The sequence below is a fragment of the Eptesicus fuscus genome, chromosome 14 (genome assembly GCF_027574615.1).
Source record: "Eptesicus fuscus isolate TK198812 chromosome 14, DD_ASM_mEF_20220401, whole genome shotgun sequence".
NCBI classification, from domain to species: Eukaryota; Metazoa; Chordata; class Mammalia; order Chiroptera; family Vespertilionidae; genus Eptesicus; species Eptesicus fuscus.
The window spans coordinates 34,850,120-34,868,923 of record NC_072486.1 but is presented as its reverse complement, the minus strand read 5'-3'; the positions used below and the strand labels follow the sequence as shown (position 1 = coordinate 34,868,923).

Sequence of the window (18,804 nt, the reverse complement as noted above, 5' to 3'; positions counted from 1 at the left end):
CTTGTCACAAGCACTTAATAAACTATTGTTATTACTATTCTCCTTCTATGTAAGAAGTTACATAAGCTGTTAGTTTTAAAACATTTTAATATTTAACCTTAAAAAATCATCAGTCTCTCTAAGAAACTGTGAAGATTAATTTCATTTTAATGGTTATAATTAGTGAGTCAAAATATAGTTACTAACAAAGGCATCAGAAACTATATACTGTTAAAATCTATATTGATCATGTAATTTAAAAATGCGCATTTGAGAGGGGAAAGTGGACATGTGAAAAGTCATTTAATGAGAATGAACACTTCTGCAAGTGTCACACTTGTCTCTAGCACAAGTCTGCAAAACTGGCTACTGAACATCCATATTTTAAAGAACTATTCTGAGCACATAAATATCATAGTGGATGATTTATTTCTTTTCCTTTTTAAGAGGTCACATTACGTTGTTGTGCTGGAGAAAATAATGGCATAGGCAGTAATGTACAGGGCCATAAATTCTCTGTAAACTCCCTGGTAGAAAATGAGTCATTATTCTTATTTATTATTGGACATTTAAGTTGGCTGACGTAGAATTTCTGGGAAAAGACTGTATAAACAACCAGAGGTGATTGGTTTGTCAGGCAACAATAGGCCAACATTTATAGGAGTAGCTGTAATTGGGGAGTAATGAGTCCCAGGACTAAATGGATGAATTAGCCAGAGAAGGAGTGGACAGTCTTTTGGAACGAATGCCTGGGCTGTCAAGACACAATTTGGTGCCTGCTCATAACAGGGCTTAGATGGTGTCAGCTGCCCTAGAATACAAGGTCTGCACACAAGAGGATCACTCATGCAGTGCGGCAGGTTGGCATGCTGCCCGTGGCTGCGATAAAACATACAAGACAGAGCATAGGGGCAGGCATGTGGAATCAGGAACTGCAACTCTCAGGCTGTATGTTTTTTTTAATAAATCTGGAAGGCAGATGTTTAACCCAGCCAGCCTGTTAATTTTGAACTGATTATGTTGCCAAAAAAACAAAGTCACTAATCCGTAGAAAACAGTCTGAGTTTTTGACATTATTATAATAATTAAAAATATACCTATCATTTAAAATTAAGTCCTGGTTACAGAACCCTACTTAACTTATTATACTGGGCTAAATGCAACCAGGTCATTTCTACCTAATTTCTCAGAAGTCCTGTTATTTACCAGCACAAATAAAAAGTAGGCAGAGAAAGAGTTCGGAGAAAGATTAAAGATAATTTCCTTAAAAGAAAAATATAAATAATGCCAATCTGCTTTTGACTCAGCCACTCCATTTATATGACTTATTCTAATAAAATAATCAAAAGTTTTCCCATATGTAAAGATGTGTATTGTTGTTTGTATCTATATGAGATGATAGATGTTAACTAAACTTACCATGGTAATCATTTCATGATATATGTAAGTCAAATCATTATGATGTACACCTTAAACTTATACAGTGCCGCAGGTCAATTATATCTCAATATAACTCTGATCTTCAGACCCAATAACAGACCTATCTCATAAGGTTGTTCTGAAGATTAAATTCGATAAGACAAGTAAAGCATTTAACACAATGTCTGGGCAAGAATGGCTGCTTGACAACTGAGAATCATCATTAGTCAAGACACTAAGCTATGAGGAGTTGATGATGTTCCTCCTACCTCCGATACCTCCCCCAACACACACACACAAAATGAGATATTATCATAAGAAGAATTTTATTGTACATGGGGAAAATAAAGTAAAATGTCTTAAATTAAATAAGGACATGAATGTTAGAAATAATTCATTGAAAACCAAGCTAAACAATAATAACTGAGCATTATATTTGTGGAAGCTTCATTACTGAAAATATTCCAGGAAAGAACAGCTCACTCCCTATCCTTGGTGGTTTAAACATTCACCTGCCTGAGAGGAAGTCAGAAAAACAAATTCCCAAAATTCCTTCAAGATGTATGACTCTATGATATTTTAATTAAATAAACAGGGCATTCTATTCTAATGGCAAATTGTGCCTGGGAATGTTAAGGAAGGCACGGAGAGCTCATCTTTGTAAACGCAGTTCTTAATTTTATAAGCTCTAAAAAACTATGAAGAATAGATTCAAAAGAATTCTTGGGTATACAAAAAAAAAAAAGAGCCAAAAGAAAAAGAAAAAAAGAAAAAAAAAACAAGCTATGTGACACTGGGTATCTCACACAGGGCTTCAGCCTGCACCATACTCAGTAAAAGTTAGAAAATGAATGCATTGAAGAAGACTTAGAGTTTTTGTAATTATGTGGCAGGATAATCAGGGGGTAATGAGGAAAAGGAAAAACTAAACCTCAATGGATTAAAAATTAAGTTAAGCCCTGGTCGGTGTGGCTCAGCTGGTTGGAGCGTCCTCCTGGACAGTGAAAGTGTGAGGGTTCAATCCCCAGTCAGAGCCCATGCCCAGGTAGCAGGTTTGGTTCCTGGTTGGGGCATGTATGAGAGGTAACCAATCACTGTTACCCAAATCACATCGATTTTTCTCTTTCTCTCTCTGCCCCTTCCTCTCTCTAAAAATAAAACAATAAACATATCCTCAAATGAGGGTGTTAAAAAATATTTAAAAATACAAATAAATAAATAGAGTGAAGAATGTTTAGGAATCAGAACACTACTTGAAGTTCATCTCTATAAATGGTTTCAACAGTGCTTATCATTAGCAAACACTACTTGATCGGGTCATCTCCATTTTTCCGGCATGCTATGGAGTTCTAGCTAAAGGTTCCATTAGGTAAGTCAAAGAGGCTGGCCTTGGATTAGCCCTGTTTCTCTCTATTTATTTTTATACAAAACACCACTTACTAGCACATTTAGATCAGACCATTTCTATAGTCCTACTGGGACAAGTTTGCAATTTTTTTAAAATAGAAGTGGAATGAAGTATGGATTTTTGCCTCATTTGGATTTATCTTTTTAACAATTGTCATAGGTTTCATAGACTCTCAAGTCACCTGGTAAAGTCCAATGACTATCATTAGAGAAAGAGCACTGGATGAGAAGTTAATAATCCCAAGTCCCATTCCAGATCTGCCACTAATCAACTGTGTGCAAGGGCTGGCCAGCCTTATGGGGTGTCACTTCTGCAGTTAGATAGGGCCCTTCACTCAGAAGGGCCCACAGTTGGTTTAATGCTCTGCTGCTGCAATCTTGAAAGTCTTAATCGCTTTTTAAAAGGGCCTCATATTTTCATTTTGCAAGTCATTTCACCTAATTCCCATTGTACTCAATCCAATCAACAAACCCATCACTCCCTTTTACTCTAATTTCTGCAAGTGCTATGTTATCAGAGCATACATTATCTTTATCAAATTGCCAACACAGTAATGCTCTTGGTGGTACTTTAAATATTACTTTCTGAACCTATGGATTGTCAACTCAGGACAATGAGAATCACATTTCCAAAAGGGATTTATTTATTTTATTAGGAAGACACTATAATTGTTGCCCGGAACCTTTTCTTATTTGAATACCTTCCATTAAAAAATTAGGTGCACTATACTATTAATTGTGCTCTCCATCTTCAAAATATATTTGGTACCTAGCTTTTTCCCAAAGTGTCTATGTTCATACAGTCATTTAGTGCAGATACTACTTCATGGAATGGGGTAGGGGGGAGAAAGTACTCTTAGCACTAAACAATTTACAACAGAAGGTGTTGTTTAAAAACACTTTACTACAAACGTTTAAATAATATATAAATCAAAACAGAATGTTATAAAAATTAAAATGCGGAGTGTGGTAGAAAGTAGCAGCATAGTTATAGTTATATGGATCTGTTGTTTCCTTCTTAGTAATTTAAGAGATCCTAAGCAGCACTTAATGTTTCACTATCTCTTCTGCTTGGCCCCAAAGTCCTGTCATTATCATGATGGATTTAAAAATCCATAAATATGCCACTAAAGTGTGTAACCTGAGAGAGGAAATGTGGTGGTATGTGTAGATTTCCATTTAACACATTAACAAATGATATCAAGAAATACAGGCATCTCCCATTTAAGCCACACACACACACAAAAAAAAAATCAGATGTTTTGAGTGAAAATTCTGATAGCCTATCATTTATGATGGTAAATTGAAAAAAAAAATAATGCATTTGTATCAATCTACACCCACAACCAACTTTTAAAATTCTAACTAAAACAGTAAATATACTTACCAAATGCAAAGGTGCATCAATAAGTGTAAGAAGCTTTCATATTAGAGAGTAAAGTGCTACAATCACTGCCTACTGAAGCAGTGAGCAGGGCTGTTAAGATACAGGTGTTTGTAGACCTGGCTTGGCTTCTCAGTGGCAGCGGAAAACATGCACATATCCTCGGTCGGCACCTGGCCTGTTCTTCAAAGCATCTACTAATGCTGATGTTGTACTAATTCTATTTGAAATTTAAATCAAGACTCCCAGATATCACATTGTTTAAAAAAAATTCTGAGTTTGGAGGTTGTGTATGTAAATAGTTGCCGTATAAGCATTAGCAACAAAACAAGAAACAAAAATATCTTATTGAGAGATCTGTGTACTCTGTGAAAGTTGGATTTCAAAAATCAAGAGGAATTCTATTGTGAAACCAGGTTAGTGGACTGTGTTTTATTTAGTGCTGAACTATGCTCCAAGTAGGTGTTAGATGCCTCAGGGCAAACAAAGCAGTGGAAGATGCCATTTTATAGGACTTAAATCCAATGGTACTATGGGACCCAACAAAAGGCATAATTAGTGTGGCTTACTTAGTTATAATAGTTATATGTCACCTGTACAAAGAGATCCGATTGATTGAACAAATGCCAAAATATATTTTGGCTCAGATTACTGAGATGTCATAGAGGTGAGATATATGGTGCATAAAGCTAAAAGCTAGATAAAACAAGAATTCAAGCCCAAATCTCTCACTCTGTATGTATAAAACTTGGTCAAGAACTTACATTTATCTGAGTTTCAGTCCATGTACTATGAAGATTAAAGGAGCTAATGTGGGAAGTTTTTAAACTAGTAAAGGCCTCACAGGAAACACCAAGTACCTTGCATATATACATAAGTGGGTTTGAAGTACTTGCAAGCTGTGTCAAATTGGACAAATGTTTAATTACTTGAGCCTTCATTTTCTCATCTTTAAAATGTGATCAATTATACCTATTTTGCAGAATAGAAATTGTGTTAGAAATATCTGAAAAGAGCCTAGCAAAAAGGGTTTGGGTCAGAGTAGACATTCAATAAATGCTAATTATGAATTTGCTCCTTATCATTAAAACTTCAAAAGCTTTCACTCTTCTCCATTCAACCTGATCACTCACTCATGCCTCAACCTTGTTATCACCCAGAACTCTTAGTTTCTTAAATTCCCATCATATACCACAATTTCTTGTTCCCCACTGTTCCCTATAAACCTACACTTTATTCACATACAATTGTCTTCTTTCTTGTACTCATAATTCTTGGCCATTACCATACCCTACCTATCATAGTTCATGATTTCAAACATTTCAACTACTGATAACTAATTCTTAAGTGTCCTTGATGTTTATAATATTTACTCTGCCAATCTCAATCTAAAATGGATTCAAGAGTCTTTTCATTCTTCTACTATTAATACTGTCCCAATCCTCCATAGAAAAAGCTGATCTGATTATGTAATCATATTAAAGGAGTGGAACTCTGTGTGTGTGTGTGTTTTAAACATGTTTTTATTGATTTTGGAGACAGAGGAAGGGAGAGGGAGAGAAACATATATTGGCTGCCTGCTGCATGCCCTCTACTGGGGATCGAGCCTGCAACCTGGACACATTCCCTAACTGGGAATTGAACTGGTGACCTCTTGGAGCATGGAAGGATGCTCAACCAATTGAGCCACACCAGCCAGGGCAGAACTCTATGATTGTTGTTGGGTTTTTTTTTGTTTTGTTTTTTGTTTGTTTGTTTTGTTTTTTACAAAGCAATGTTTTTCTTTCCTATGCTTCTTAAAATGGATTTGCTCTAGACTCTCTTCCCTAAAACTCACATTAAATCTTGTAAAGGTCTTGACATAGACACCAGCTGGCTGGATTAAAATTTTAACTAAGAGTACAATTTTGTACAGAGAAGCAAAAACTGTATTTTTTATCCCCCACTTGCAGGCAGGGCTTATTCACTGAGATGCACACAGAAGTAGCAGAATGGGACTTCTGGAAATCTTTTCAGCTACCTACCTCAGATTTCTTGTTACATGAAAGAAAATAAACCTGTAATCTGTACTAATCACCCTTCAGCTGTATTTGGACACAACTTTAAGCCTTACAGGGTCCATAACTGTCCTAAGCAACACTGTATATATCACTTTTATACCTAAAAATAATCTCAGCTAATTAATTAAAATATCTAATTTGGGTTAAAGTGAAAAATCTAATTTTAAAATTCATTTGTACTTCCAATAGTAGCTCAGTACTGCTCCAGGTTGAGAAATTCCTGGGGTCTCTGTGTGAGGAGTGTGGTAAGCTCCCTCTCGGAGTTTCTCCTCCTGATCCCATCTTGATGGCACTTGCCAGCTCACAGGTGGAGATTTCAGCAACGGCACTGTGAGAAAGCTGGTAATGGACACCCTTTCTCGCTATGATTGTGTGTTGGTACACGCTGGCATTGGTGGATGGGCATCGCGGACTTACTCCTCTCTTTGGGTGCCACCCGGCATTGTTTGGAGGTTTCCAGAACATCTCACTACAATGCCACACTTCTGGCTGCCACTTACACCCTGCGCTTCAGTTCCCATCTGATAGTGTGTGTCTACCCTCTTTCTGCTGAACTGGCTTTGTCCCTGGCAGCGTGCCCTATTGGATCAAGTCCCAGACCAGCTCCATCAGGTACGGCTCACCTCTGCTTTGATTTGTGTGTAAGCTTGTGCCCAGTGAAGCCACCTTTCATTGCTCAGCCATCAGACAGGCATCTCTAGCCTCGGCACTTTATTGTTAGCATCCAGAAGCATGTGTCAAATCCAAATAAATAAAAGTAATCTAAATTTGACAAAATACTAGTGGATTAGCTAGTCCCTTTACCACTCAGATTCGAGGGGAAATAAATATATAAGCAATCCAGGCAATCCTCTCAAGAACATTTATACTAAGATTAAGGAGAAGGGTAAGGACATTTTTATCTATGAAAACAGAAATAGCACAATATTCCATACTTCTCCCAAAGGAATTTTTTTCGTTCTCTTCAATCTGGATAAATTTATACCCTCAAGATAGATTTAGGGCTAATTGTCAAGACATATACTTTCAGACAACTCTCAAATTCATATGTAGCTTAGCACCTCACTCTTAGAACATGAGGATATCTTATACCTTCTGTTTTTTCTCAATGTTAGGATGGCTCTATATGTTTTTTTACCACTTACCTATACAAGACTCATTTCACTTTTTCTTACTTTGCTTCCCCAAATCTTTAATACGGTCCTCAAGACACCTATTTTTTGCACATAAGACTTCTACTTTTCCAAGAGAAAAGTGGTTATCCAGTGTGACTTCCAATTTCATCTATCTGCAAGTTTAATTATCTTTATTCATATTTACTATCCATTCTGTCTCAAGTGAAAGATACCACCACCTTTTCAAAGATAAATTCATTACTCTAATATCGGTGTATGTGTTTTCTGGAACTATCCTTCAACATCCAGGTGTGTGTTTTTTTCTTAGTTTTACATTTAATAGATTCCTTCCTTTCTGCCTATATGCATGTTTACATGTCCTCCATTCTGAAAAAAAGAAAAAGTCTATAGTAGTACTCCACATTCTCTTTCACTGTCCTACCAAATTTCTTGAGCATATTAATTTCTTGCCAATTTCTCATTTCCCAAAAACTCTTTAACACTGTAGTCTTTATTTCATTCCAATATATTCTAATGAATCTGTTTTTGTAAAAGTAAACCAATGATTCCTAAAACCCAAATACAATACATTTTAAATTCTTTGAGTCTCTAAAAATTTCATATTTCTTTCTGAATCTCTTTATCACTTCTTTGGACCTGGTTTTCTGATATTTCTTTCTTTCTGAGTTAAACCCTCTATAGATAAAGGCCAGGAATCTGCATTTTAGCAAACTCCATATCAATGACAAACATGAAAAATAGAGAACTACTGCTTTAATAGCTAAAGATACACAAAACAATTTGGTTAATCAACAATAATCTTTGGCGGGGGGGAGAAAGAAAAAATACTATTTTAACAGTCATTTGAAAACATTTGTTATTTTCTCTTTTTCATTATCTAATCATAAACTAAATATCAAGGTTGAATTAAGAGGGAGGTGGCGCATATTACAGTATTTAAAGCTTCATAATAGATTAGAGCAGCTTTAATTAAAGTTACCAGGACAGCCAGAGGGAGACACGATACACCATAATTGGAAATGTGTCACTGGAAAAATGTGTTTATTATAACCTTGATCCTATTTTATTTGAGCAAAATGTCTAGAGACCTTCATTAACTCAGCAGATCCCCTTGTCTGTGCTGGTTGGTGAACAATAAGACCACTTATTTAATACACCTCCATCTTTCAGGAGGCACCATTGGAGGAGGTTGGATTGTTTTGTTGAAAAGCTTTTTCCTATGAACTGTTCATTAACACTTGCAGGTTTTCTGCCTAGTGCAGGCTGAAATAAATGTTAATAACAATGTTAAATGATTGTTTCTTTTTTGACTTGAGATTGCTTAAGAATAATCCAACAATGTTAGCAGAATAATTACCATATTGAGCCAGTTTGTGAGGCATAGGCATAGCAAGAAAAATAGAAAAATACTAACTTAGGAAATACATATTGAAAATAAAATGGCTGAAATTATCAGTGTGGAGTTAGAGGGGAAAAAGCTGGATTCATGGACAGATGTCCTAAAGTGAAATTCCACCACAACCTCATGTTACCTATACAAGTCTTGGACAAGAACCCTAGACCTTTATGAGTTTCCTCATTAATAAAACAAGAATGAACAGATGTTTAAATGTGCCTATTTCATAGGATTCTGTAACAGCCCAATGCATATCACTCATCAGAATCATAACATGTTTTTATATACTCTCAAAACAAAACAAAAAATGACTTAAGTACAAAATCTGTTTTGCTATAAAAGAGGTTGGTTTTATGGCAAAAGCAACTAAATTTTTTTACAGTGGTTTCTCTTTCAGCTCTTTCTAAACTTGGTTGTTGGAGCAGATCAAAAGATAATAGTACAATATAAGCATGAATAAAATGTCAAAATAAATACTGAAATTGAAAAAAGATATTGGTTGAAGTAATTTTGAGTCGAACATATAAACAAATGTAAGTTAAGCATGAAGCAATAAAATAAGTTATGATTTCATGTTTAATCAACAGGCTATAAAAGCCAGAATTAAAAATTTAATGTTCAAATACATAAAATCAGTATATGTGAAGACATAATAAAGTTTATCATAGAAATTTTAATCATTCCACTAAAAAGAAGAAAAAAAAAATCCTTTCAATTGTTCATTTCCTTTAAAAAAAGACAAACAACTGAATTCTAGAAACTCCTAGGGAATTTCTTTAGTAGATATTTGAGAAAACAACCAGTTCAATTTACATGTTTTTTCATAGATTTGCATCTATTATATATTCCCAAGGGTATTTTATGTTGATAACCTTGATACTAAAAATATATTGCTAGTGCACATCTAAACTGATGAAACTATTTTGGAAAGGAATTAATATTCTTGTAAAGCTGACTTTGTGAATACCTACAGTCTAATAATTCCACTATTGGCCCTACAGATATCCTTGCACTAGGTACCAGGAAACTTGTTCAAGAAGATTTAGCAGCACCAAATAATAATTTACCAACAGAGAATAAATGAAAATTTGAGATATATCCTCATAAAATAATATTTAACTGTGGCTAAAATAAATTAAATCTAAGTACAAACCTCCAGATAAATCATCCTATAAAATAAAAGGCTAATATGCAAATAGACCCAACAGTGGAACATCCGGTCGCTATGACGCACACTGACCACCATGGGGCAGATACTCAATGCAGGAGCTGCCCCGTAGTGGTCAGTGCACTCCCCCAGGGGTTGCGCCACTCAGCTCATGGCTGGTGAGTGCAGAGGCAGTGGCAGGAGCCTCTCCTGCTTCCAAGGCAGCGCTAAGGACCCCTTGATGGGCCTAAGCCTGCAGGCGGCATCCCCCGAGGGCTCCCAGACTGCACAAATTTTATGCACTGGGCCTCTAGAACAAACAAAATGGAAGAAAGTCACTGAGAGCTACATATAGTATAATGTGATTTTAATAAAACTAAAAAGAAAGCAAACTAGCAAATATGTTGTTTAACAAAACATGTATGTGAAGCACAACTATTTTTTAAAATAAAGAAATAAGTAATCAAATATCTAGAGTATTGGCCACCCCTGGCAGGGAGGCAAGGTAAGGGGACAGGAAAGTTCTAAGAAGTCAGCGTTAAGGGTGCTGGCAATATTCATGGATTTTATGTTGCACAATAAATTTAAACATTATTATTACACATCTTGACTTACATATGTATAAATACATCCATGTACGAATTAAATATACTATTCCTATGTATTAAAATCACTTAACAAACTAATAATTAGAAGTAAGCTGGTTATGTTGGATTCACAATGAAACCATGATATCTCACCTTTCATGCACATATTAGATGAACAGTTTCCGTGGTAAAGAAAGCATACTAAAGAAAGCCTCCAACTAAAGCATGAAAAATAATAAGTAATGGAAAATAACAAAATGAGCAGACCCAATTTAAACTCACCACCAGAGCTTTAGATCTGTTGCTTAGAAGTTTTTCAATATCCCTGGCTGCGATTTCCACCAGCTGGCGTGCATTATTTGGTTCCACAGTATACAAATCTTGGTATTTCTCATAAATCTATGTGAAAAGCAAAAGAAATTATTAAGAACAATAATTGCTTATTTGGCTCATAAGTTCACATTAGAATGTATTTAAAAATCATAAACAATTGATTAGAAAAGTCCACCCTTTTCTTCCTTCACCTTGATCTTCCCAGAGTTTAGGTGTGTCAAAAATATGTATATAAATATTAGTTTCCTATAAGACCACCAGCTCGCCAAAATAGCTACGTCAACAGGCTGTAAAACATCTTGAACAACAATGCTTTGTATATGCAATTTTGTGACTTGAAGTTGTACTTTCAAACTCAAAACCTGGAATTAACTGCCATCAGCATTTTAAAAACAGGAGAACTGAAGTATGGGACGTCAAACCAGGAGGATGTGTGCAGTGAACAAAGGTAGGAGGGCGGGGGAAGTGCTAATGTATGGAGAGAGACTTCCCACTGTTCTCCTTCATTGCAATCACTGAGGCTAACGGGTTTGCTGCCAAACCTTATGAAAAGAAAGAGAGAGAGAATTAATGAATGAATATGAAGCCCCTGCTAAGGAAGGTTCATCCAGGTGACACAGGGAGCTTCATTTCACAGAGTAGTAGTTGAAGGTCATCAAGGTCAACATTAAAGGTTAAAATGGAATTGTGTAAATATTTTTATTATCAGATTGACTTTAGTTTTGTCTTTAAATCGATGAATCAAACTATACTGAAAGTAAGCTAGGCAGCAAAAGGAAACTTGGCTGCATTTCTGGCTCACATAAGTGTCCATGGAAAGAGTTCCTTAGCATGGCATCAGATGCAATTGGTATGCAGAGCCTGTACACTCCTGGTGAGAGAGGAAGAATGAAAGAAAAGGGGTGGGGAGAGGACCAGCAACCCTATCTGTGGCTGGAGGGCCGAGCAGAGAAGAAAATCCCTTATGCATCCAACAGATGGGTTGCACATGCATGACTAAACCATCTATAAAAGCCAAGACCTGGCAGTTTTTTGCCATCTTATGAGAAGAGAATCCAGGCACATGAAGGAACCAGTTCAACCCTGTTTTCCTAGCACAACCTCAGCATTCTGTTACTACCAACAGGTTCTACAGCCCAGTCCCAGCTGAGCATGGATGCTACTGGTGAATGCTGGTTTCAAATGGACACAGAAACATATACTAACATCTATATATATAAAAGCCTAATAGGCTAAGTGTTCGACCGATCAGGGTAGGTTAGCTTGCTGCTAGGGTCTGGCCGATCAGGACTGGGTGAGACAGGCAGGACAAGCCCTGGAGCCCTCCCATAGTCCCTCCTTGGCCAGCCGCCCACATCGGCCCTGATTGGGACTGGGCAAGATGGTCCCGATTGCCAGCCAGGCCGAGGAACCCCAACCATGCATGAATTCATGCACCAGGCCTCTAGATCAGGGGTCCTCAAACTTTTTAAACAGGGGGCCAGTTCACTGTCCCTCAGACTGTTGGAGGGCCAGACTATAGTTTAAAAAAAAAAAACTATGAACAAATTCCTATGCACACTGCACATGTCTTATTTTGAAGTAAAAAAACAAAACGGCAAAAACACCCGCATGTGGCCCACGGGCCGTAGTTTGAGGATGCCTGCTCTAGATTATTTATAACAGATAATGTTAGTTTATATAGAATTAAATTTTTTATTCAAGTGATAAAAATTAATAGTTTTTAAAGATTTAAATCAAACTTTTACTCCTAAATTCATTTGATTTATTCAAACTATGAGGTGTTTCCATACTAGTCTCAATTTTGACCTTGTAGGTTTTCATTTCACCTATTCAAACCACAGTAACTTAGCATATACAATCTCCATATTTAGTGTCATCCAGGATTCCTGCATATTACTGGACTGCTTGTGTTTTCTTCTGCAGGGCAGATTATCGAGCTCTGTTTTAAAGACCCAGGTTATCCATGGTAAAATCCATCCAACTCAAGGCTCCCTCTTTTATTTTGGCCTAAGATGACATCCAAGAACATGACCTCCTGAATAGATTAATTGATCAGGGTACAAAAAGATAAACCTCAACATCACTTTAATTGATCCAGGATATTTAGTTCTTTGCAGTAAAACCAATATAGCTAATTGGTATAAAGGCAGCTGTGCTTTGAACCATTAATGTTTTGTTCCTTTCCGTATGAAGTCTGATCTCCTTCCTGTGGTATAGAGACTACACTATAATTCAGAGTTGGTGAAGATTAGTTCAGGATGCATAGTCTTTACTTTGCATTATGTACTATAAATAAAGACATTTATTAATTCACTACCTACACATATTAGAAATGTTATAAGTACTTTAAAGAATGAGAGGATTATAAATCAGAAGAATTTAGTTCATATATATATATATATATATATATATATATATTTCTAAAATATATTTATTCTCTCAAATTATGTTTCTAGGGTAACTTTTTTAATGCTTAGAAAAAGAAAAAAAATACAAGATCTAGCTGGCAAATAAACTTATATATATATATATATATATATATATATATATACACACACACACACATACATATATATATGTATGTATATATATATATATTTTATTATTATTATTGATTTTTACAGAGAGGAAGGGAGAGGGATAGAGAGTTACAAACATCAATGAGAGAATCATTGATCGGATGCCTCCTGCACACCCTACTGGGGATGTGCCCGCAACCAACGTACATGCCCTTGACCGGAATCAAACCTGGGACCCTTCAGTCTGCAGGCTGATGCTCTATCCACTGAACCAAACTGGTTAGGGTGCAAATAAACTTTTTAAAATAATATGTTTTTATTGCCCATATTTTCAAAATATATATATTTTATTGATTTCAGAGAGGAAGGGAGAGAAAGAGAGAGATAGAAACCAATGATGAGAGATAATCATTGATTGGTTGCCTCCTTCATGCCCCTCACTGGGTACTGAGCCCACAACCCGGGCATGTGCTCTGACTGGGAATCAGAATCTTGACCTCCTAGTTCATGGATGACACGCAACTACTGAGCAACATCAGCTGGGTGCAAATAAACTTTAAATAAATGTAAAGTTAAAGAAGCTTAAATCTCGATACCCAATGTAAATATCCTGCTGTCTACTTTACATATAAAACATTTGAAATGTTTTCTTGGTAATAAAAATGAATTTGAAGCATTTAACTGTCGTCCCACCAAAAGAAAAACTAACTCTTGCTTCTGGTTTTAAAGAATACAATATTCTTTGTTGCATAAAATATTGAGAAGGCTCTCAAAAAGTCTACTGGTTTTTGTTTTGTAAACATTTTCAGAGTAGAAAGTTTCACATGGATTTTAACATTATGTATTTTCCTAATGTACATAAATTTATGATTTTTTCTCCCACTAAAATAAACCACATTTCTATACCATTTCACATGTTAACCTAACGACTATTTGAAAAATTCTTCAGTATCTTTTCCTCTTTCTAGTATTTTGTTTCCTTAAAAAACAATGACCTGCTTTAGCATTTTATCCAATGGCCTTTCTGAAAGAAAAATATTATGGTAGAAATAATAGGAGTTTTTGTGACCAGGCAAACTCCATTCAAATCACATGTTGATTTCTCACGTGCTGTGTGACACTGGCTTCCATTTCGTCTGCTAGAAAGAATACGGCCCATAAAGAGACTCCAGGACAGGAGCTTTATTCTGCTGACCGATGCATGAATATGCTTTTCATTTTCTGTTGTTCAAGTCCTCCCCCTACTATCTTTGATGTAAGTTTTGACAAAACAATACTTGTCGCCTGTATATTCTTTCTTACAATTTTAATTAACTGGTTGTAATGTACTTTCAGTATTACATTGACAGACCAAGTTTTGTGGTGATGGCAACAGAGAATATGGTTTCCCTACCTTTTTCATTGGAAACTTCTAAGTCACTTTGCTCTAGTTAAGTCCATAGTGTCAAGATAATCTTCAGAATAATACATTTAAAATACTCTCGAATGTAATATCTAAAAGGTGATGCCACTCATTGATATAACTGCTTCATAAACATACATAGAGAAATGTTTCTGAAATCACAAGCCTTAGTTTTAGGTGATGAATGATGCCACAGACTAATGCAGGTACCCCCGAGATGCTCACTGAAAGCCAGATACACTTCCAGGTTCTGGATGACAGATAAGACTGGATTAGCAATCACTTTCAGGAAGCTTCTCTATACCACTCACTTTAAGAAACCTAAAAAATGCATTCACTTAGCCATCATATTAATGGGAACACTGGGGTTCGGGCTCTTGATTTTCCTTATAAATGGGTAGCATTATTCTAATGTATGACCTTGACTTTGGCCCTTGCTTAACTGTATTAGGATATATCAGACCTGCAAGCAGCTAACTTCTGAAACCAGTGGCCTGTAGGAGCCAGTACAAAAGATCTGTTTAAACAGTAATACATTGCGCCAATCAGAGTCTGACTGTAGATGACAGTGGGATGGATCAAGGGCAGAAGCAGAAGTGAAAAGACTAGTGGGAGGAAAAGAGTATTCAGACACCGAGTGACAGAAGTGATGGCTGTGGTAGGCACAATAAAGGCCTCCCAAAGAGATCCACATCCGAATCCCCAGAATCTGTGAATACGACGTTACATGGCAAAGTGGAATTAAGTTTGCAGATGTAATGAAGTTTTGCTAATCAGATGAATTGAAAATAACGAGATTATCCTGGAGTGTCCTGGTGAGTCCAATGTAATCACAAAGATCCTTTAAAGTGGACGAGGAAGATGTGACTCTGCAAGAGAAAACCAGAGTTGGTAGCAGGAGGAGAAATTTCAAGAAGACAGAGATTTTTGCCTGTTTTGTCCACTGGTACAGCCCAGCACATAATATAGTGCCCGCACGTAGCAGGCGCTCCATAATCCTGGCGGCATAAATGAGCAAATGGACACTGAGACCGGTGATTGCATCAGGCTTTACTAGGAAGGGAAATGCTGGCTTGTAACAAGTTTTCCTTGTATTTTAAAACCAATATTTATTTTAAATCTAAAAAAACAACAAGGCTATGTAAGGTACTATGCAGTTACACAATGTATCATAAATGCAACATGCAAATGGTAATTAGGTTAGAGTAAATACACAGAACAGGGTAATAATCAATATGACTATTATCAGTGTTCCAATGAGGAAGTACAGAAAATTGTACCATCAGAATTCAGAGGCAAGTCAGGTCACATGGGTTATGATCATCAAAAAGATGGATTATAGTCACACTTTTGAATAAATGTGCACAAGTAAGGGAGAGAGAAAATCAGAATGTGTGTGAAACAAGAAATTATTGGAAAATAAAGACTGAAAAACTAATTGGGACACTATTATGAAGAGCTATAAAATTCAGAGTTTTTACCTGATTATGTAGTCAAGTCCAAACTATTTGAGACTGACCCTAAACCCAAAGGATCTAAATTTATTTCACTGCCAACAAAAGACCTTTAAAACACAGCACAGCTTCATTTGTGCTTAACCATCTAGTAGCAAATGGCTTCTCTAAAGAAAAATTGCTTCCTATCAATACTGATGTGTAACTTTACAAATTTATATTCATTTAAGGAGTTTCATACATGTACTCTTGCCTCAAATTCTTGTCCTTCTTACATTTTCAGCCTCAGCAATAATGACATTTTTACCAGATCGTTCTTTGCTGTGGGCAGTGCCCTATGCAGTATAGGATGTTTAGCAGCATCTTTGGCCTCTGCACCCTACATGCCAGTAACACTCACCGCCCCCCGCCCCGCCCCACCCCTGGTTGTGACAATAATAAATGTTTCAAATGTCTCTTGGGGAACAAAATTGCCCCTGGCTGAGAATCACTGCACTCTATATAGAGACATTAAAGGTGTCTTCAGGGGAGAAATATAAGAAGCTATATGTTGTATATTGAGAGTGTGCAGTAGCAAATAATGGTCTTGTATGCCATTCATCTTCATTGTAAAGAAGAAGCTAACCCTTGGCTACATCACTTCCATACGTTTTTAGCTTCCCCGTCCTTTGTGAGGCTCATAGACAAGAAGAGAGCACAGCCACTATCTATCACTCTCCCTGTAATTAGTATTACCAAGCCATTAGATTGCTACTTGAAGAAACAAAAATAAGAACTCGCTCAAATACCAGCATAACTTTAAAAAGTGTTATTGATTGATAATAGAACAGATCGGTATGGTAAAAAAGAAATCATTTTAATAGTCTTTCACTATTAATGTTTATGAACTGATAGTACTGCACTTAAAAACCTGTTAATAAAATATTGAAAGTTATCATAAGATTAGAAACCCCTTTAGAATTCATTTTATTCCGTGTCTTTGAAAACAGATGTAATTAACCACTGTTTAAAAGAAACAAAGCACACATACACAAAAATAACAGAGTCCATATTCTCTCTATGGAAATACATTCTGCAGTCAAAATAGATTTCTCTCCATTTAGGGAGGGAGGGTAATGTATTTTTCCCTAAGATGACAATAATCTCAATTTGCCTGTTATTATGGTAACTAGTCACAACATTTCCTAGTTGGAGGTGTAAGACAACTCTGAACAAAATCAAAACATGAAATAAATAAGCTATATTTGAAAAGTAATACCATTACTTTTATAAAGTACTTATATTACTTTTTAAAATAATTATATTACTTTTAAAGTAATATAAACATAAATATAAAGCTACATTTTAAAGAGAAGTAAGCATCAACTTTTTAATAGCATCTATTATTGCTGTCACATTGCATTTTATATCCCTTTTACCCCTACAACGTTTCTGTGAGGAAGGGAGAGTGTCACTATCTCACTTGACAAGCAGGTAAAGGGAAATCTACTATCACCAGCTACTTAGCATCATTCCCGAGGAGAAAAAAAAAAAAAAAAAAGATTCCCATCCTTACTGTTGACTCTGCATCTTGCTAAATCCCTACTCAGAATCACCAATGATTAATTATGTTCTGCTTCAGAGTATCTTCTTTTGCCAATAAAATAATATATTAAACTCTCTACCACCTAGAAAATGAACATTCTATTTACATAAGATCATGTGACCACAAAGAAAAAAACATTGGACTGTGAACCCCTTGAGTTACTAATGAAATTCTTCACTCAAAATCCTTGTGTAAATACTAACTTAATTAAGAGAACGGAATGCTCAATATTTATACACATTTCATATTTATGTCTTTGAGATAATATTGGGAGTGCTCCGACAGTAAGATATCCCCTGAGGGCTCCCAGACTGTGAGAGGGCGCAGGCCTGGCTGAGGGACCCACAAGCCCCGAGGGCATGAATTTTCGTGCACCGGGCCTCTAGTATAATACAATTCTCTTGACTAATACAACAGGGGTATGATCCTTCTTGAGTTCTGGTTATAGGTCAATAAATATTGTATATGGATATGTCATCAATCTCAACAACTCCATGAGATGAAACATCTTAGCGATCACCAACCTATCAACTGGATGAAAATAAGTGTATTTTCTTCAGGTGGAAGACCCATAAAGACAAAATCAGGAAAAACTATTTTCTGTACCACTCTCAGCAATCCTTTTAATAGATATACACACAAAACCATGTCTGTACATACCAACAGTAATGGAAGATTTTACATTCTGCATGTAAATTTAGGTTTTACAATATCTTTCCATACTTTCTTTTTTAAAAATAAATTCAAATAGAAATGTTCATGAGTGGGTAACTGCTAGCCGAATTTTGGCTTCTTCTAATTTGTATCTCTTACTAAAAGAGCAGTAGCATAACCATAGTAACCTTGTACCTAATCAGGGATCTGCTTGCCTTTTCAATATACAAGAAGCAATGTAAAAAGGTAAAATATTATAGTCTAAAGCAAGCATGTCAAACTCAAAGGCTGATATGGGCCAAATAAACAAGGCATGCGGCCCATGGACTGTATATGACC

General features: G+C 36.0%; 1 protein-coding gene across 1 annotated transcript in view; it reads right to left on the bottom strand.

Moving 5' to 3' along the window:
- Positions 1-18,804, bottom strand: part of CACNA2D1 (calcium voltage-gated channel auxiliary subunit alpha2delta 1) — a 380,220-nt gene that overhangs the window by 284,706 nt on the left and 76,710 nt on the right. Inside the window, exon 3 of the mRNA XM_028158049.2 lies at positions 10,798-10,914. Coding sequence (XP_028013850.2) covers positions 10,798-10,914 — 117 coding nt within the window. The remainder of the gene's footprint in view (positions 1-10,797; positions 10,915-18,804) is intronic.